The sequence below is a fragment of the Uloborus diversus genome, chromosome 2 (assembly GCF_026930045.1).
Source record: "Uloborus diversus isolate 005 chromosome 2, Udiv.v.3.1, whole genome shotgun sequence".
Classification (NCBI taxonomy): Eukaryota; Metazoa; Arthropoda; class Arachnida; order Araneae; family Uloboridae; genus Uloborus; species Uloborus diversus.
The window spans coordinates 31524175-31546560 of record NC_072732.1 but is presented as its reverse complement, the minus strand read 5'-3'; the positions used below and the strand labels follow the sequence as shown (position 1 = coordinate 31546560).

Genomic DNA, 22386 nt, shown 5'->3' with positions numbered 1-22386 from the left:
GAAAAAAAAATTGTGAAACTGCTTCTCCGTAAATTGTTCGTGCAAATTCTATGTTTGCCACTTAGGCAAAAAACTATTTTTGCAAGGTGGAAAAAACTTTTTCTTTGCCCATGGCAAAAACTTGCAAACCGTGGTTCGAAGATTAAGAATTCTCATGTCAAGTCTCTGTAACGTATGGATGTAATTTTTTGTTACGGAACATATCTTTGTTTACTAAATTGTAACAATTTTGTGATAAAACTATTTTATTGTATTTTCAGGGGCTGCTAGACAATTTTCTTATTCCTAAAGCTAGCAATGCTGAAAGTAAAGTCTTTTACCTGAAAATGAAAGGAGATTATTATAGGTACTTAGCAGAAGTTGCTACTGGTGATCAAAAAAATAGTAAGAATTTTTTAATGTTACGTAATTTAAGAGTACAGTAGAACCTAGTTTATATGGATAAAATTTGTCAAGTTAAAAAGAAAGTTTTATATTCCTATGAATAATCTTAAACTATGATAGCTGAACTGTAAAGTACGTCAAACATTCTTTTTTATTTTGTTTAAAAGGAACACTCCTTCATAAATCATGAAATAAATTTTTGTAATCTGAAAAACATGGCATACATCAATGCACTTGAACTGTGAATGATAATGGTTTTCTAAAAACTATCCTTTGTAACTTTGTTATCAAGGAATGGATTTTGCTGTAATAAAAGATAGGGTCTGCTCATTTAAGAATTGGTCATACCAGGGTTCGTACGCTCCTTCAAAACTCCTCCAATACTCCTTCCTTTGAGAAATTTTTTTGAAGGGGCCCTTCAAACTCCTTCATTTTAGTTTGAACTCCTTCTTTTTTAGTTGAAGACTACATAGTTTTTCTCTATGACAGTAACTTCGAATACTTTGATCGACTCGACAACTTAACTTTGTCACAAGAGCGAAGGTATAAGGGTGAATATTATTTAAATATACATGAGCAGATGATCAGTGATTGTGTTAAAAACATAATTCTTTAGCAAATGGCAGTAATAATATTGTAAAATGGGTCATCCACAAGTGATGTCATGCCTTGAGGGGAAGACGAGCTCATGAAATTGTGACAAGGGGGAGAGGGTGAAAAGAAATGACATCACGCGGTTATTATAACAATATGTTTATAAAAATGACATGTGACATCAGGAGGAGTAAGATGAAGTTGGCACTTTGTGACAAAGGCAGAAGGAGTAAAAGATGTTGAAAAAAATTAAGACATTTAAGGACAGCCCATTAGTATGTACTCCTTCAAAATCCCATTTTACTCCTCCAAAACTCCTTCATTTAATTTCTGAAATTGAGTACGAACCCTGTCATACATTTAGCTCTCTGCGTAACAATGTTTTATTTAATGACTTCCTCTATTTGGACTACTTTTCACGGTCCCGAAAGTTCCATTGTAGTTTCAAAAGCATTCTACTTAAGGACGATTTTTTGTTGGCTCTTGCAGGGTTGTTAGGTTTAAATCCTGGTAGTTTAAGCCAAACCAGCCATTGGTTTAGACCAGCAGGTTTTTCTTAAACTTTGTGCTATGGAACCCCCAAGTTTTCACTGAGCTCTCTTGGGGGGGGGTTCCATGATATTTTCTTTTCAAACCTTTCAAGTTTGTCACTTAAAAAATCGACAAATAACCTTCTCAATCTCGATTACTTTCACATCTAATCTGAGCATTATTACCTATCTTGGTTAGCCACTATAGGAAAAATTTTATTTCTTGCCAAAAATAATGCAAATTGTTAGCTATCAAAAATGGTATAAAATGCCTTTAAGGTTTTAACTTCAAAATTTTTTTCAAGATCAATCTCAAGGCTCCTATTTTTTCATCTGTCTCCAAACATAGCATAAAGTTAAATTTTAAAATCTTCCAATTTTGAAAGTTTCTGAAGAAGCTATTGACTCCCTAATATTGCCAAAAATAGTTTAAAAGCAGCTTCAAAATTGAACAAATTTTAGAAAAGCGCCTCAAACTAAAACTATTCTCTAGTTGTGCCAATGGTTGGCCCACCTCGTCGTCAAAAATGTACAATGCGGCCCTTGAGTAAAAAAATAAACCTATTTTAAGGTATTTTATTGAGATAGGATTATGTACCACTGAAGCGATGCATAGTGAAAAAATATCTTAATATTAGAATATTTAAATGACAATTAAAGAGAAAAATAAAGAAGTCCAACACTTAGAATAGGCATAAAATTGAGCTTATACCTGCAAACTTTTTGCATCCTCAATAGACGATGCCTTCAGAGCAAGAAAAGAAAATATATAAAATTGTGAAAACTGAAAATATTCAGGTAACTCTGCTCTTGTTAAAAAAATAATAATGCCAAATTTTAATGAAGTCTCATGTATGAATGGTGGAAGAATCGATAAAAATTTAATTTTTACGACAGTCTTCGTTTTTAAGAGTATTTTAATTTAAATTTGTACTGAGGCTTTTAAATTTTTTTTTTTTGGTAAAAGAATTGTATTCCTAAATGGATTAAACCAGGAGGAATAATGTTTACAATGACAAACATAATGATTTTCTTAAAACCTATTTGTCCTGTTTCTATATTTGGATGTTCACTGATAAATTAGGTAAATAAATTACATGATTTATAACTTTTTTAAATCTTTAAACTAAATATTCGTCGATCTTTTGATTTTTAAAGTTCTATAATGTACATCAGACTTATGATTCATTTGTAGATACTGCAAAATATTTTCTATGTTTAAAAATGCATGACTAATTTTTTTATTTATAGTAGATAGCTATGATTATGAAGAAATTTATTTGCAAGAATTTATTCTTGGGTATTTAATAAATGTCGAAACAGTAAAATATTTCTTTTATTTATACCAAGACCCATTTATGTGTTGTATTTTTTATAATAGTTCAAGATTTTCAAACAATATTCTCCTACAAAAATCTTGTTAAGTATGAGGAAATGAAATTACAAGATTTTACTCTTAAATAAATACCTAATTACAAAGAAATTAAGTACAAATATGAATATTAAACATTCTGTAACAATTTATAAAAGCTTCATGATTTTCCTAAAATTTTTATACCAATCCTGGTCACTTGAAAATCGTTGAATAGAGAGCCAACTGTATTTATTTCTTGTATTATCCCAGATTGTCTGGTCCCAGTTAGTCTTGATAAACAAGGTTGTACTAAAAATGTTTTCAGTTGAGAATGTAATGGTTTTATGCAATATCAATTATTTCTATTTTTTGAAAATTAAGAATTTAGCAGTGACATGTGTTTCTTTGCTTGTTAGGAAGCAAAAGTGATTTATCCAAAAGCGATTTTTGTAATTAAACTAATAACAATTCCCCTAATCTACAAATCTATTTTTGCCCCTACCTATTTAGTTCTTGAATATTTTTAAAAAAATATAATGGACAAAATGAAGCTTACTAATGGCATTTTTCATTTAGTTCTTGAAAAGGATTCGAAAAATTTCTTGTGTTTTAATAAGAAAAAACATTTCTGACGAAAAAAGTCACTGAACAATTAATAAAAATCCTATCTTATTTTTGCAAGATTAAAGACAACTTAGTGATTTGATTATCTTGGACCTTTAATGTTCGTACATTAAGACATTTCAGGGAATTTTAAATCTAGAGTAACACAACTTTTTTTCTTTGTCTCAGAAACTAGTTTTGTTTTCATTTTATGTGTGAATTCTAATTTTAGTCTGGCACATGTTGGATATTTTATTTCTTTTTGTCAGCACTATTAGAGCTTTTTCCTGGCCAAAAAATATTTTTTATGGTGTTCTTTCCGATGAGGATGAAAAAATGAGCTTAATACTTTCTTTCGTAACAAATTGCCATGTTTAGCTAAGCTTGCAGAGCATTTGTTTGTGCTGGAAGCTTAAATGCTTTTCGTTGTTACTACGTTCTAGTATTTGAGCAAAGCTCATAAGCTTTTTCTATAGTAGCATGCATGTGAACTCTTTTAACGGAATGCAGTGGGAAGATTCCTGAATTTTGTTTTAATAAGTTCTGAAAAAAAAAAAAAAATCATTCAAAATTTTGTTCTTAATTATATTGACAAAATAGCTGTGTTTAATGAGTTACAGTTGCAAAGCTGAAATTTTAATTTATAATAGATATTGTCAAACAACGGGGCTATCATAATTCTCAACCTGTAGAATAATTTGCTTTCAACTATTAAAAGGAAAAGGTATTTTGGTTAAAAGAAACTTTCTAATGGTGTTCATAAAAAGTAAATTAGTGGTATTAAATTAAAGCTTCTTCACATTGAAAACAAGCTATTCTTGATGTGAAGGATTGTGATAGCCATTTCGGATGAGGATATCTTTAACGGAATTATTCATGTTTTGCAATTGTAACCCATTAAGAAAACTATTTTGTCTATTGAACAAAGTACGAAGTTCTGAATTCTTTTTGTTCAAATTTTATGAAAACCTAGAGTTTAGGAAAAAATTTCCCCTTCACTTTTTGTCCATTTATATGGGTGCTATATAAAAGCTAATGAGCTAAAACTCTCAAATACTAAAGTATCCCCCTAAATTTATCCTCAACTCCTCTAATATTTAGTCTCCAGCCTTATAAAATCGTCTGCAAGCTTAGCTACACTGAAATCAATTGAGACTCAAATCAATTCCAATATTTATTTTTTTGACAGGGAAAAGTACTGTTCTCTAATTGCGTTAACGAAATGTATTATTGAAGGTTGCAAATAGGAGCTATAGTACATTGAAACGGGTGCTTTTTAATGAGTAAGAGTTTGGTAGTTATTTAGGATGACAATATAGAAAATCAAATCATTTTATTCATGTTTCAAAAAATGATAATTTGCTTCTGCTGGGGGAAATAGATTATTTCTTCATTTTCAATATTTATTCAGCAACCTCATAGTTTCAAAAAAGAGTCCACAATCACTCCTGATTTTTACTTTCATAAACGTTAATTTGATTCAGTGATTAAAATAAAAACTTAAAGCTGTTTAGCTATAAGTTTTTATAAAGTGGCAAGGATTTTCATTTAATTAGATTATTTCTGTAAAAAAGCAAACTTTGTTGTGACATAAAATTTAATTCCTAAAATTGTTAATATTTTAAATTCTTAAGGAAATGTGTTTTTTCTATTTTAATTTCAAGTAGACTTTCATTAACTTATATTGTTTGTTGCTGAACTACCTGTACGTTAAATATAGCTTTTTAATATCTAAATACTTTTTACAACTTTTTTATTGCTCATCTAATTTATGCCAATACCTCAGGTGTTGTTGAAGAATCACAGAAGGCATACCAAGAAGCATTTGACATCAGTAAAAGTAAAATGCAACCAACTCATCCTATACGTTTGGGGCTGGCCTTGAACTTTTCAGTATTCTATTTTGAAATATTGAATTCTCCAGACAAAGCATGCCAGTTAGCAAAACAGGTAACAACTCATTTAAAATAGGCTAATCTTTTGTTCTTTTTTAGGTGTTGTTGAAGAATCTCAGAAATCTTACCAAGAAGCTTTCGATATCAGTAAAAATAAAATGCAGCCAACCCATCCCATCAGGTTGGGTTTGGCTTTGAACTTTTCTGTATTTTACTTTGAGATTCTGAATGCACCAGACCGTGCTTGCCATCTTGCAAAGCAGGTAAAATATTTTGGGAGCATGGTACTATTGCTAGTGTTCAACTTTCTAACATCAAAATTGTTTCCACTAATTGCATGCTGAAGAGTGAAGATGGCATGTTTCAATCCTTCATTAGTATTTCTCTTATAATGAATTTTTATGAATATCTTACAAAAGCAATGAACCCAACTGTTAAGGATTAAGTTTAGGTAGCTTTCTAATAATTTCATACATTTATAATGATGTGGATCAGGTAAATACCCAGCAGGTAGGTAAATATTTTTTGGGTATTTACCAAAGGTCTGGGTAAATACCCAAAAACTGGGTATATTACAAAAAAATGCAAAAAGTGAATGTGAATTTTAAAAAAAAATCTAAATATGAAATAATTGGTAACTGATACATGTATTACAGTTTATAATTTTTTTTTTTTTGAAAGAATTGATGAAATACTGAAAGAAACAGATCGTGAACCAAAGAACCTTTCTTTTCGATGTCATAATTGGAGAAGTATAAGCAATTCAATGATTCAGGATTTCAAAATCGCAATCTAGGTTAGTCATATCCAAAATGAAAAAAAAAGGAAGCATGAGGAATGTTTAGAAAAATAAACTGATAAGTTATTAAGAATATGATATTTATTTTATTGCTGTTTAAGTGATGACGTGGCAAATATAGAAAGTTTTCACATTAATAAGCAAAAAAATCTAAATATTGTTTTATGTTGCCTTGCTCATTTGCATTTGCTCCCCGGTACTTCATGATGAAGCTTTGTCCAAACTATTTTTAATAAAATCAATTAGTGATGTTGGATGGGAAGGTAATTTTGGGGGGGGGGGGGGGTATTTATCCGAAGGTAGGGTAAATCCTCTAGTAATTGCGCATTTTTCAAAAAAAAAATAGGTGGTATCAAAAGGCAATGATTTTCATTTTAAAACACTTTTTAAAAGATTTGAGACAGTATCAAAATTCCTTCCTACTGCAAGTGCAGCTATTTTTAACTTTTCTTTCTCATTAACAGTTCTTTATCATTTTGAAACAAACCTCGGCAGTTTCTTTCCTTTAGAATTAATTTAAAAAAATTTAAAAATATTCAAACACATTTTACTGAAATAGGATTGATCAAGTATTCTTATGCTAACATTTACGTTGTATTGCATTTAGTTTTAGTATTAAATAGTTTTAATCTTTTAATTAAAACAGCTGTAACGTCTTTTTTTTTCTCACACTCAATACATATGCTTGAAATACATTAAAAAGAGAAAATCAAAATGAAATAAGCGAACTAAGGATTAATACGTTATCAGGGGGTAGTAGACCAGCCACTTAGTTCGCAAGGTCCATTCTTCAGAACATCTTTGGTTTGTTTCTATTTTTGAATTTTAAATGTTTCTGTATATTATATATATACACACACACACATACTTAACAAGTTTTGGAGGAAATTTCTGCAAAAGATATTGGTAAACGAGCTGATGTGTGCATCACATGACTTCCTTTTACATCAATTTAATGCTATTTCCCTATTATTGCAATTTTAATGGGATTCTCTCTCTAACTCTTTAAATATCACTAGCAATGGCCACATTGAAAGCAGATTTAAAAAAAAAAAAATCGCCAAATTTTTCGCCAAGTTAGCGACAAAACTTGGCAACCAAAAGACTGGCGATATATCGCCAAGTGACCGCCAAATTATAACACCACTTGAGTTTGCATCGAAATTAACAATGATTTCCCCCCAAAAAGGTGCAAAAGACCCCTTTAGAAACACCCGAATGCAACCAAAATAGGAGGTGCACAACTAGATCCCACTACGAGTCTATGTACCAAATTTCAACTTTCTAGGACATACCATTTTTGAGTTATGCGAGATACATACGCACATACACACATACGCACATACATACAGACGTCACGAGAAAAGTCGTTGTAATTACCTCGGTGATGGTCAAAATGGATATTTCGCGTGTCTATACATTCTTAGGCACTTTTCCGCATGTGGTCGAATCGAAAAAAAAACTCAACATTCATTTGGGGGTGAGCAAAATGGAAATTAAGGGCGATTTTTGAGTGAAAATTTTTTCGCGAATACAATACTTCCTTTTTTGTAAAAGGAAGTAATAAATAGTTATAATAAATTGAGCGATATGTCGTTACATTTTGATGTCATGCAGGGATATATTACTGGGTTATAAATAACTAGAACATTAATTTGATGTTTGCTTTTTTTTTTTTTTTGTAACCAGTTAAGCTTTTTACTTTTTGTAGAATGGTTTTGGTTTTTTATTTCTGAAATTTGGCAAGCAACATTGATTAGGCATATCCAATACATTTAATGTAAATGTCATATTATATTGCCAAGTTGTTCCGCATGTAAATTCAATAAATATATTTTTGGGCAAAAATTTATAGTTTTGTATATGGTTGGTTATATATACATAGTGGAATATATACAGAAAAGTATTTTAGTTGAATACAATTTTTTGAAATAAATACCCGGGTATGTACCTTGGGTATTTACCCCTAAAAATAAATTCCCGGGTATTTTACATCACTATGACATTTATCTAGTTTTTGATATTAAATGATAAAATTAACTTATGTAACAAAATACCTGTTGTATTACAAATATTTAATTCTTAAACTTGAAAAACAAATTTCCGACATTCCTTTTTATTAACATTTCTTGTTTAAACCCTTGTCTTTTGATGTAATTAGATTCTAAATTTCTCTTCTACGGAAAAGTTTTTGAAAATGAAAATATTTTTTAAATGTAGATTCAAAATAGGTTTGGCTAGAGAAAAACTGAAATTTTAGGCCAAAAAAAACTTGGTTTATGTTAGGGGAAATTTGAACTTTCTTGCCCAAAATTATACATTCCAGAAATGTGATACTTTAATATTTTTTTTTACTTTATTTCCTGCATGACATTAATTTTTTGAATGTACACCGAAATATTATTTGCTATTTTGCTCACTGACACTAACTGTATGAACCTTAAGAGTATTAGTATATGGGTCATTTAAGTCATTTCACGCTTGTTAAATTCAAAATAAAGTGGTTGGAATCTGAAACATTTTATAGAGAAAGATATATATAAAAGCTGTATATATAAAAAAAATATTGGTACATAACATTGTTTGAATAGCATACCCTCATTTAGGCATTATTACCTCTCTAGTGAGGGAATGACAAATTCATTGAAATTGGGTTCTATGCAAAACTGATTATTGAAGAAATATTTTCGAACAAGAAAGTAACTTATGATTATTCAGTTTTCATGCATTTTACTTTATGCTTCTATAAACATAGATATAAGGGATGACAGATGTAAAAAAAAAAAACTTGAATTTATCCTTTCATACAGGTTCCAAATAAAAATTTCTGACAAATTAAAGACGCAAATATGCTCCAATATTTTTAGGTTTCCAACTGTAAATCACTATACTTTTTGCTGAAAAGATGTATTTTGTTGAGATTTTGGAAGGTAAATATAATTAAAAGGGTAGTAGACTTAAAAAACCACTGGGGACAATCTTTAAAAAAACACTGGAACTAACTTTTAAGGAAAATTTATTTTTAAATGTTTTTTAAAATTCAATAATTTAAAAAAAAACCATAAATAGAAACTTGTTTTTCTTTTGCTAAGGTATAATTGTGGTTTTTTTTTTTTTTTTGAGCGATCAAGATTGCTGATTTTAATTTGACTGTCCTTGATGTTGTGGTTCCTTTTTCGGCTTAAACCTGGAGCCTTTGCAGCGCCGCTGCCCGTCGGCCCCTGCGGGTGCACCTTTTCTGATCCTGACCACTGTCCTCCGAAATCCAGTGGCGTGCAAATCCTTTCACACATGCCCACTCATACACACTCTCACCTTTGCGCATCAACACACATATGAGCTGACCCACACAGACCCACCTTTACACACACTCATGCCTACATTTATACACGCAGGTCTACGCACACAAGCCTAGTCTACACATGCACGCAGGCCTACACACACACAACTATACATATGTAACTACCCAAGAGGAAGGACAGGCTTGAGGGGACAGGGGGCATTTCTAGAAACTAACTCCATTGGGTCCTGACTGAACTCATAATCGCGAAAGACATAAAGTTCAAAATTTCAGAATTCAAATTAGTTTTTTTTACTAACAGTAGGACATTTGAGGGAATGGTATTTTAGACTTGCATTAAAGACATTTAAAATAAAATGTAAAAATTTTCTTGTTAAACTCTCCTGAACAGTATTACAAGAACATGAAAATGACAATTTTTGTAAGAATGACTCTTATATTAATATCGATTAGTGAAAATGCTTAAGCAAAAATTTAATATTTTTATTTAATGTGTGTGTGCACGTATACTACTAAATGCATGTAAATTTTTTTTTAACTTTTGGTTTAAAATCTTAATTTATGGAAACGCATTTTATTCGAAATTAATGTGCTGATGATTTGACTAATAGAAAATTTTTGGTGTTCTGAGCAAAAGAAACTATTGGATTTGTTTTGTTTTCCATGTATTAATGAGTCTTTTGATTAAATCTTCATTTCTGTTGGTAGGGAGGAGGGGATTCTCAATTTGTTCTCATTAAAATGTGTGTATGTTAATTTATTTTCTTCAGAGGGGCAAGATACTTTGTTAGTATTGCATAATTGTATTTTAATTTATTTATTCGGGAGTCTTATACTGTTAATATATAAACAAAGAACATTGGGAAAACATTCCCCAATTAAATGAAAAATTATCATATAAGCTTTGTGCTACAATATGATTAAGGTGAAAAAACAACGTAAATAAAGCACAAATATTCGATAATGCTTGTCAATGATTTTTCCAGCACTCCATTTTTTCATGATATTTGGAAGCAATTTCTATAATTGCCTTTCCTGTTTCTTTGGTGTCTCGCACTCTTTTTGTCTCCCGGCTTCTGATTGGTTGTCTCTTGCCTTGCTTTGAGCCCGGAGTGTACATGCTGTTCGCTGATTGGTTGTTTGTTGTCATGTTCCTGCATTCTTATTGGTTGGCTCTCTTCGGTATAAATACCGGTGTCCACCTGGTTTTTTGTCAGTTCTCTCGCAACTTCTGGTTGTGTTGGTGAGCTTTTTGCACTGATGAAGAGGCTCCATTGTAGCCTTGAAATAGCTATATGCTGCATTTTCTCGAATATTTGTGCTTTATTTACGTTTTTTCACCTTAATCATTCCCCAATTAGTTTTTGTTTTGAATATTATACTATTTTAGGTGAATAGTATTCAATCCGATCCTTATGGCTCAATATTTGATTGATTTTGAATCTTTTTATGGTGTGATATAAAATTTTTTTATCAATTTCTAAAACTCTTAACGACACTGCTTAAGACTTTGTCTTAGTGTCTTATATACTAAAAGCAAATCTGTGTTTTGTTCTCTCTGTTCATTCTTTCAAATAATCCTTGACAAACTTCATTTATTTTATGTATGAATTATGTGTAATATGTACCTTTTATCTTCATGGGTTAATAGTTTCTGATTAGAATAAACTGAAACTGTATGTTGGACAACAGTCAAGTATTTTGCCTTACATTTCCCCTATTTTTAGATTATGTACATAAATACTATGTTTTCTATCTTATAGGCGTTCGATGATGCAATAGCAGAATTAGACACACTAAATGAAGACTCTTATAAAGATAGTACACTAATCATGCAACTCCTAAGAGACAATTTAACGGTATGTATAATTCTGTAGTTTAATGTCAGGTAGGAAATCTGTTTTTTAAGGAAATTTTTAGACTAGATTTTAGTTAAAGTAGCATTTATAAGAAAGACTATTTTTGATTATTCTAACTGCTGTAAGAATCAGCATGAAACTGGTTGTTGTTTCTATTTTTCAAAAGATTTTAAGTTCATAATACATTATTTAAAAAAATTTTTTAAAGCCATGAAATATAAAAGTAAACAATTGGTTTGGTGAGAACTAGGGTTAAGGTTAAAAGATAAAGATAAGACTATAAGATTTTTTTTTTGTACAGTAACATGTGTGCAAGTTATTCTTTCATCGTAGCTTTTTTTTTTCATTACATCATTGATAAAAAATAGTTTTTCAATTAAATCTTCAGAAATCTCTCTTGAGTTTTTAAATTAGACTAAGGGTGCAAAATACAGTGAACTTTGTTAAGTTAAAGTTTCAGGAAAAGGGGAAAAATTAGTTATCAAAAATTTGACTTGTGTAATGCAATAGCAAGACTAGATTAAAATAAAATACTATTACTTACCTCATTAAATATAAAATAATAATATGCAAGATAATATACATTGACACAAAGTATCATATAAATTCAAGAGTTTGTAGGGTTAGAAAACAAATTTATATTTTTATGTAGATATAAAATTTTACCGAAAAAAGGGCATGTATGTTAAAAATCTGTCGTCAAACATTGCTTCTGAGGAGAAATTTGTTTTTTTCATTAAATAATCCTCTGATTCTTTCAAGGCATGAACATTCAGATAGGATTCTATGAAAACTTGCAATACGTATGCTGCTCTTCTTGCATAGCCAATTGTAATGTTTACTCTATTTTTAAAAAAATATAAAGTGTGCTTGGAGACGCACAAACGTAAATGCAATTTCCTTTTTTATTAGGTTAGAATCTTATTCAAGTTTTTATCTTAGCCATGTTTAAAGTTCTTTCCCAAGTGTTCAGAAAACAGCACCACAAACACTCACTTTCCATTAAAATATAAAAAAAGCCAGTTTTCGAAAGACCTGCAGCTTGGTAAAATACAGAAGCATCCCAAAAGGATCCTTTCTGTTGAGTAACAACCCTACCCCTCTCCCACACTTATCTACCGAAAGTGGAATTTTGCCTATAATCCCAAACATGTGCCTCCTCCCCCTTTTTTTTAATTGTTTCGATCCCACATTTGGGATTCCCTAAATCTAAGCTGTTCAATTTTTTCCTTTCTGCCAAAAGAAATGAAGTAAACAATAAGTTAAAATAAATAGTCGCATGTGAAAAATACCATTTATATAGAGATGTGTTAGATCCACTTTGTCAACACCTTTTGATGAAAAGCGATAATTCCAATTTCTTTTGTTTGTACTCGGAAGGAGGGGGGCGTCACTTTACCAGAGGTTTTTAAAATGAGGGGTGAAATATATGTTGGGACATGGGGGGGGGGGTGTAAAACGACATGGAGAGGGTCGCGAAAAGTCACTTTTAACATGTCCCGAAATTTCTGTGCACACTCCTTTCTGTTTGTACTAATAAAAAAACTATTAACTTAAAGTTACGTTAGCAAGGAATTTGACGCACGTCATGAAATAAAATTGCTTATTGAGTATTTAGACTAAAATTCAGCTTATTGAAAATAAGTTCTCCATTCATATGGACGGGAGTCAATATTCACGTCTGCTTATCAAAGTTACGACTTTGTAAAGTTTCACTAGGTCCAGGCGCCTGAATTTGGCTTGAGAAATTTTTGCAGAAAGAAAAATTTCTCTTCAGCAGATTATAAAAATAAGATTTTGAAGTTTAAAATTTTTGGAACCAGTTAAGCCTTTTATTTTTTGTAGTCTTCATGTCAAAGATTTGCCAACAGACATTGCTTAGACATGACAATCATTTATGCTGAATAATGTAAGATAGCTTAGTTATCCCACAGATTAATACTTATTTTCAGTAAGTTTTAGTGTTTCATTTGAGAAATTTCAAAAAGTTTTACCGTATATACTCGCGTATAGGTCGATTTCGCGTATAAGTCGACCCCCTCCTTTTTCAGAGAAAAAAAATCTAAAACCCGCGTATAAGTCGACTCCCATACTTTCCAAAAACATCGCGAATTATTCTCAAAGAAATTTCAAAATAATGAACACATTTATTTAGAAATAAAATAAGCATTAAATAGGAAAACATTTCTAAAAGCCTTCAAACTCGGATTCAGAGTCGAACGCAAAAAAAAGTTCATTAAAGTCTGCTTCCGTCATCACCGCATCATCGTATACATCGGCGGCTGCAGAATCGTCAATGATATCAGTCTGAATCGCTGTCGGCACTATGGTCATTAAATATCAGTTCATCTTCTGTGCCATCCAGTTCATTGCTTATGCAGCACTTTTTGAAGGATTTGATTACCAGGAGACAGAAGTGCGCACGTGCTTTGAAAAGATATGATTAAGCAAGTATGTTGCCGCTCTTAAAACAAAAAGTATAGCAGTTAATTATTTGAATGGCGTGACTGTTGACGATAAATATTTTCATACGTTTCACGATATTTGTTAATTGCTTATTTGATCCTTAATAAAGAGGAATAAAATGATCTTTACTTATGTGTATTATTTAGATTTTTTTAGTTATTATTTTTGAATAAGTTTACTTTTTCACACGATCAACTTATCAACAACTACCTGTAACCGCACATCGGCATTTCTCGTAGCTTCCCAGCTCTCGTTGATCGGAAAAAAATTTTTCGGAAAATTTGACCCACGTATAAGTCGACCCCCCTTTCTTTGAACTCATTTTTCGGACAAAATTTCTCGACTTATACACGAGTATATACGGTAGTTTTATTTCAGAAAATGACTAAGTTGCTAGTTTTCAAATTAAATTTTGCCCAAGATGTTATTCAAAAGGACAGAATTATATTTAAACAAGGTCCCCCCCCCCCCCATCGCTGCAATTTTTAAATCTCGAGTGTCGTAAATCCTGCAGAAAAAATTTAAATGTTAATAGATTCAGAAATTAAAACATTGCTATTCGCATTCTGTAAATATACTCCATTTTATTAGCACTGTGGAGAGTAGATGGATGCTATTTTAGTAGCACCTTTTTGAAGATTGCTATCTCTTTTTTGGTCACAGTTTTGAGGCATCCTAGTAGTGTTAAAAATAAGTCTGCTCAATGTTTTGCACCAGTTCGAAGAAAATGTTTCTTACAGATTCAAAATTGATTTCGATTGTTTAATGTTCCATTGTTATTAATAGCAAGGCTTGCATTTAAGTGATCATCAATGTTAAGAAACCGCTTTAAAATTTTTTGATACTGATTATATAATGTTAACCCCAAAAATTAATCTTCAATATTTATTCTCATCAATAAAAAAGAATTTTACATTTACTATTGTTACCCATGTTGTGAATTGCTGCTTATAAAAAATATTTGTATAGTACAGTAAACCCCCCTAACGGAGACTCCTCTTATGCAGAATATTTTTAATTCCCCGGTTCCAATGCAAATAACATTATTAAATCCCTGTCCTGCGGACACCTCTACTGCTAACAAAAAAAATTGTCGCGTTAGTGTCCGCATTAGACAGACTTTACTGTAGATTGTTAAGTACCTTAAAAACAAAGTTATGTAATGGTTCTGACTGTATATTGTGCAATTTAATGCACACCTGTTAACACTAAATTCTTTTAACTGAAAGATTATTTCAGCCCCCTCCAGGGCCATATACAGGGGAGGGGGCATATCTTAGGGTTTGACCCCTTCCCCCCAAAAAGTTAGTTTGACATTTAAATGTTTGTTAAGTTTCCGAAAAATATTGTTCCAAAACTCAAATGTCTTTCAGTTGTATATTAATTGCATAACGCTTTCATAATAGATAGCACAAATAGCGCAAAGCTCCGCATGAAAGTTTTTAAACCCTCCCGAAATTTTTTTTTGGTTACAGTCCTGGCCCACTCAGTTTTGTGTTGAAAGTTTTCACTATTTAATAAGCCTTCAAGAAAATCAACAAAAAATCTGATCTCTAATACTCTTTTCAAAAATCTGAATTTAATTACAATATTTTCATAAAGAGTAAAAAAATTTCTGCCCTATTTCTTAAAAATAAATTCCTTGATTTTTCTCTGAACTGCATAAATTCCACTTACCACAAGGAATTGGGTCACAAAGTTTTTCTCTTTTAAGCATAGAAATTGCTTTTTTAATTTGAAAAAAAAAAGCTAATTTCCAAAGTTATGGAAATTTGGGTTCTATAGAGTTTTCGAGCATGAAATTTTGGGTTCTATACTATTGATATGCAGGGTTTAAGCTGGGTTCAAAAGTTCTTCAGCATAAAAGCTAAAATTAAGGGAAAAGTTTTAGCAAAATGCTAAAAAATGTTTACATTCTCATATCTTTCTAAATGCCTCTATGTTTCATCTCCAGTTGAGAATAATTGAAAATTTCTTCTATGATATCTTTAAAGCAATAAGTACAGCAGCATTTTTTTAAACATAAAATAAGTCTTGGATTATGCTTATCATTAAGAAAACATATGTTTGGTTTTTAGAAAATTGCACTCTCCTCTTCCTAATAATGCAGTTTTTGAGGGGACGTAATGCTGAATAAGACAAAATATTGAACTTGATTGTAATTTAAGCATCTTTGCTGAGATTTAAAGATTAAGTTGACTATCGCCATGCGTGCTTCCTGTCTTGGATTATAAGTTTCCTTTTTTTAAATTAACTTATTTTTTAGTTGAGCAAAAAAGCGAAAGTGCTTTGCTTTACTTTCGCAATTGAGATAGTGTTTTCGCATTTTGCGAAAAATGCGATCGTAGCAAAAACCCTGTTGGTATGTTTTCTAAAAACCAAAATTCACAGCACTCTATCAGCATTTTTATACAATTCAATTAGTTTTTCACAAATCATAAAAAATCTCATGCAAAAATACCAGGAATAATTCCTGAATTTAATTGCGCCCTCAAAGCAGAATACTAAACTATCTTCCAACCAAGGGTGCCCGTATAAGTAGTAAGGGGGTTCAAGCCCCCCTTAAAAATTAGCATTTCCTTTTAGTACTTTTTAAATGTAAAAATATTTCTTCTCCAGCCATTAATGAATAAGTTATTAAAAATGTCAAATTTTAATGACTAATCTGTCCTAAATTGGTTTTCATGGGGAAAATATCATACTAAACCATGGTTAAAATGAGCCCCCCCCCCCCCTTTTTTTTTTTTCAATTTTGCATAAGGGTGCTCATGCTGCCAACTGCAGATATAATTCTGCAGAATTTCTTCAAATTCTCACAGATTACGCTTTTTCAGCGAAAAGCTCTTAAAAAATACTTATCATCTGTATAATTTGTACATTAAGATTTTTACAGAAATTCTACAGATTTTTTGCAGACGGCCTGCACCTGCTTAATCTCCATACGGGGGCCTTTACCGGAATTTTTAGCTTTTTATGTTCGTTTTGTAAAATTTTCATCATTGTTTCACTTTTTGAGACCTTAGAGTTATCCTATATTTCTGATAAATCTGAAGAGACTTTTTCTTGCATTTTTGGTTTCATTTTCCTTATTTTTCCCCCAATCGATCTTCATTCACCACAACTTTTGCCATAAGTGTATGTTTCGGAAACATGCAGCATTGAAACATTTGTCTTGCCAAAAGGCGTATCTTGCTTGAGATTTGAATCCCTTTGCATCCCTATATTTTCGTTACTTAAAAAGTTTTGAGGTATTTTATATGCTGCAGTAACTCTACTTGTTTACTATATTATTTTAGCAATTCATTTATTTATTAACATTATTTTAATTGCTAATTCATACTATGTAAAATTAACCAGAAGAAAAAAAACTTGTGACACTCAGACTAGGAATTTTAACATGCTCGCTTTTTCTATGCATTTGGAGAATCTTACATGACTTAGGTTTTAATGCCCTACAGTTTTGGGATTTTTACAGTTTTCATGATCAGTTTATTTTACAAAGTTTCTGTGTGTACAATGCTAGAAGTACTTGCAGAACAATTTTGAGTAAATTAATTTTATGTTGTAGAACATTGTATTCTGCTTCCAAAAATGTGAGCTTGGCTACTGAGCTTGAACAGATTGCAGCTAGTTCAACCTCAAAGTTATCAGTTACAATTCTGCAAGTTTTATGGAACATTCTGCATATTAATCACTTGTGCTTCATGATTTTTGTTGTTCTAGCATTTCTTGTGACATGAATTAAGAATCTTAACCCGTTCGCACCCAGCGTCACGCGGACGCTACGCAACGATTCCTCTCCTATCAGCCCAGCGTCACTTATCCGCTGCGCGCTCTGATCGACGCTGATGTCCCAGTGTCACGTATATGCTTTCTCGAAATGGAACGATTGAATGGAATATTTAAACGATAATAGATGGCGCTAAATGGCTATAACTTTGGTCATATTCGAGTCACATGGTATTTGACCTTCATGTACACGCTTTAGTTTCTTATTTGGGCCTCTCAATGGGATAGATTTTTTTTTTTTATGTAAACAGTGAATCACTGCTCTGCGCATATGACTTGTGAGGTCTCAATTGCTCTTGTTTATATCTTTACTTCTCTTTTTTTCACGAGTAATTGAAAGAGATATACATCTAGCTGAATAAATTATGGGGGAGGGAGGGAAGGTTAAAATATTTTCGCGTATGTGTTCCAGACTTTTGGGATTCCCCGTTCAATGAGAGTACAGGAATGAGTTCAAGAGGCTTGAAGTTTATGATTATTTTTGAATCCTTTCTGATATTGTTCTTCTGTATTTATTCTTTTTCATTTGGGGATGGGAAACTGCAATAAAAATGATTAGCGAAGTGAGTGAAAAGGAATGTTTTCGAGTGAATTATGAAGCAGTTTTGAAACTTGTAGCGTGGGAAATATAACTAGTTTAAATTCGGTGACCTAAGTTGTTTTAATCAAAATTACATAAGGAACATGTTTTTTTGCTACATTTCTTTTTCTTTGATTCCACACTCACGATGTCAAACTCTAACTCTGTTTTTGTGCACATATCATTTAATATTGTGCACATGGTTAAAGTTTTAGTATTCTACTTATTTCACTTCCTTCTAATAATGTAATGGTGTTTATATTAATAATTAGTAATCAGTAGTACATTGTTTAAGCAAAATTAAAATTTCAAGCCATTATTTTGAGATGCTGATTTTATATGAATATTTTTGTTCAGTTAGGCTTAACTGCTGTAAACGCTCGGGCCGATGGCGGCGTTCCATTTCGGAACGTTCGGTCCCGTAGCTGCGCTTTGTTTTTCGAGCGCTGGTCCTCAAGGGGTTAAAATTTGACCTTGTTTTTCATAGTTAAAGTATATAGGTATTTTTCATGTAAGATTCTGTAGTGTCAAGTTTATGAACCCTCAAGTTAAACCAAACACCACTGATTTAAATAATAGTGTGGTTTAAACTGACAACTTGTTTTCTTGCAGCTGTGGACGTCAGACACGCAAGGAGATGGTGAAGAACAACCAGAAGCAGGTGACAACTGATAGTCATGAAGCACTACCTATTTCAAACACGTCCCCAGCCTCAAACAACAAAAAAGCCTTTAATTGTTATTGATTGCACCACCAACTGAGCATAGCCCAAAACTGAAGACCATTAGTTTATGTTAAAATGGAAAGACTTAACAGTGATGCCTTCAAACCGAGTTTGTCAGAATGTGTGTGGATGCTCATTTGCTGCAGAGATGAATTGGGCTTTGCTAGAACTGAGCCACTCAAAAGAAAAGCTGGTGGTTTTTTCTTTACATGTATCATTTCTCTTATCCAGACCTTGCAGGTTTATGCTCAAGATATTCGTGGAAACCAATCTCAACCTTGGCAGAACTTGCCTAGTCTGGAGTGAAACGCAATCGGGAGCTCCCGACAGCCGAAAGTTTCATGTTTTTGTTATACAATAGTCATTGTTTCTAGGTTTAATTTTATGGCCAAATGTATAACTTCAGTTTTCTTTTAACCTATGTCGTTAACCTTGTATCCTGTGGTGGTAGCTAAATTATTTTGACCAGTTTGTGACGTGACAAATATCCTTTGTTATTTTTAATAAATTCCTGTTTGGCCCAAAATTAAACTTTGGGATTTTAATTTTATTAAAATGTAAAAAAGTGTCATTTGATATTTTGTACAACCATATGGTCAGTATTAGTTTTATTTTGTGTTTTAACGATTGATCCGTTTTATTGATTGATCCACATAACAAAACTACTATTGGCCTTAGCAGATAACATCAAAATTAGCTGGAGCATTTTAATAAAGCAATGTCACATCTCATACATCTTGTGCTTGCATTTTTTTTAAATATCAAATGCTGTGTAGAACAAATTGTCTACTTCAGGTAAATTAATTCTGATCTGCTAGAGTTGCTGCTGAAAGCTTCATTTGTACTTTTCTGTATATTACATACCCAGCCAAATATGAAATTTTCAGCAGTCTAAAAAGAAAGTTACAATGCTTGTCATTATTTAATCTTTCCTTTCTCCCCATTGGCTCTAAGTTAAAAAAGAAATATAATCAAAGGAAAAAATTCATTTATATATTGGGGACTAGAGGAAAAGTTTTTAAATTGTTTAATCTCATTTTTAAACTTTTTGTATTAAAGCTTTATTATTACAGAGCAATGTAAATTGTAATTTTATTAAAATAGCGTAAAAGGAGATAAGTATTTATAAAGGGGGAAAATTCAGTCTCCATAAAATGCTAATTGTATTAAAAATGTATTTGAAACAATTAAAACTTAGTTCTCGATCATTGAATGCCCTTGTCTTTTTTAAGTTATAGAGCTTAAACTTTTCGAATAAAATTTTAAAATTTATCCTGTTTGTTTTGTTTATGAATTTGCTGTTTCACTTGTGTCAATTTAAATAAAAAAGTTGGAACGAATTTCTCGAGTCTTTGAAAAATTAGAGTATTAACAATGAATGAAATTAAGTTTTAAAGTGCAATGTTTTAAAAATTAACTAAAGGGTAAAATAATTTCTCTAAACTTCATGCAGATTTAAAGCCCCATACTGTTTCAGAACTTCTTGCAGATTGTCTGGAAATTTTCCAATTGAGTTTTTTAATAGCTATTAAAATACTTGAAAGCTTTAAAAGGAAAAATATGGGCTGCATGCAACAGGCTATGCTTTTGTAATTTAACAATTTTATTACTCTGCAAATAGTATAGTAGTCTATCTCTTATATAATTAAAAACTGAGCATATCTATGCATGTCCAAGCTTCTTCTCCCGAACGACAGTGAACTGACCATCGAACCAGGTATCGATGGATTCGTCATCTTCCCGTCTTCATGTTTGGCTATTTAACATAATTCTCCGATAATAATTAGCCGAGATATCAATTAAAAACTATTAATTATGACACTTAGATTTCGACATATAATCCCTATTTTTCGAAGGCTTTCCTTCATTCAAATTATTCAGTGCTTAATCTCAACTTTCCGCAACAACGCTTTTTATTAATGTATAGCGGTGAAGAAAATCATCGAGATGAAAGATCTGTTGCTATGTTTTTCTCGAATATGAACAGGTAAAAATCTTGTTTTTGTTTCGAGGCTTTTCCTGTAATCAGGGGATTTAAAATGTTTACTTTTTGGGGGTTTTCCCGCAATCTGCAGCACAATTTCACTATTTTTTTTTGGTTCAAGCCTGAGTGTTGAACACACGTCACTTGACATAACTTTTATTTTCGAGGTGGACCGTGCAAAGCTGGGCGACACAGCTAGTAGTAGCAATAATAGGCGTTTTCATTGTTAACCTTTCTTTACACTTCTAGTTCATGTGCTCCATGTTTTTCATTTTTAAAGTTCACAAGTGCTTTGATAGCTGTTAAACTCACAGATGCAAATTTTCCAGACAAACCGTAAACAATTTTGAAACTATATAGGGCTTTAAATCTACATGCAGCTTAGAGAAATTCATACTTTTTAGTTCATTTTAAAAAACATGGTACTTTAAAACATTTTTATTTCATTATTTTCCACTTGGTTATTGTGTTTGAAATGTCCCATTCGGTTTAACATACTTCAATCAGTTACTGAAAAGGTTAAATTGAAGATGACTAAATTTCCAGTATTTACATTGGAAGTTTGCCACAATGTTGAAATATCCCTTGCATATACAAATTGCTATAATTATGTGCATTAAGTTAAACATTTTAGGCACATTTTAATAAAAGCACTAGACACATAGGTGGGCAAGTTAGGCAGATTAGACTGATTTGCTTGGCAAAAGATATTTGATTTACTTATTCGGTACGTAAATTATATTTCTTCAAATGAAAAGAAAAATAAATCATCGCAATGAAAACAATACGTGCTCTGATCAAAAATCTTAAGCTTATGTATCGACTCTTATGGCCTTAACTTGAACTATTCAACTACTTCGACTTCTTCGAAGCCCCAAGTGAGGCACGATCAACGTAGCCTTGACAATGGCCTCCGCTTAATTCTTGTTGGGCTGTGACAATCGATGAAACTCATGTCAACAAAAAGGGCGCTACAAGGAACCCCTTTCCATTACATTGATTGATGGATACAGGGGTTCCACTCAGCGCCTCCTGCGGTCAAAATGGGCGGCATCCAATCAAAAATAAACTTTGAAACGTTGACATTGATTGGTGGATGCATAAGCCGATCAGTTTCATGGGTTTAACGCAGAAAAGTCATAAGTTGTCAAGGCCATCTAATGGGCCCATGCCTTGACAAAAAAAAAAAAAAAAAAACCTTTAGTCTACTAGTCGCTTCCGCTTTGGCCACTTGCTAGAATGATTGGAAAAAAAAGGGGGAGTTGTCGAAGGGAGAAACTAACTACCAGTGATTCAAAATATGAACCGAGGGAAATTTTTAATTTTTCAGCTTATTGAATCTGATTATTTAAGAAAGGGCAAAAAAGCCCCATTTCATACAAAACTGAGTTAGCTGTGGTTTTACCATATTTGTTTGCTAGAGAAATCGACTGGCATATAAGTGCAGCTCTGGTTAGTTGAGCTGTGACCTTGACTACGTTTACCTATTTTACGGTAGTTTCGTGAAAAATTGACGTGATATTG

At 31.8% G+C, this 22386-nt stretch overlaps 1 protein-coding gene across 2 annotated transcripts; it reads left to right on the top strand.

Annotated features, from left to right (window-relative positions):
* Positions 1–260: 260 nt before the first annotated feature.
* On the top strand, positions 261–19632 carry LOC129216950 (14-3-3 protein zeta; the record flags this gene model as incomplete). 2 transcript variants are annotated; one of them, XM_054851170.1, is given in 4 exon segments in its annotated part: positions 261–384; positions 5460–5623; positions 11224–11319; positions 18767–19632. In XM_054851170.1, coding segments are annotated over 4 exon segments (444 nt in total), but the record flags the coding sequence as incomplete, so codon positions are not given.
* Between the last annotated feature and the right edge of the window lie 2754 nt (positions 19633–22386).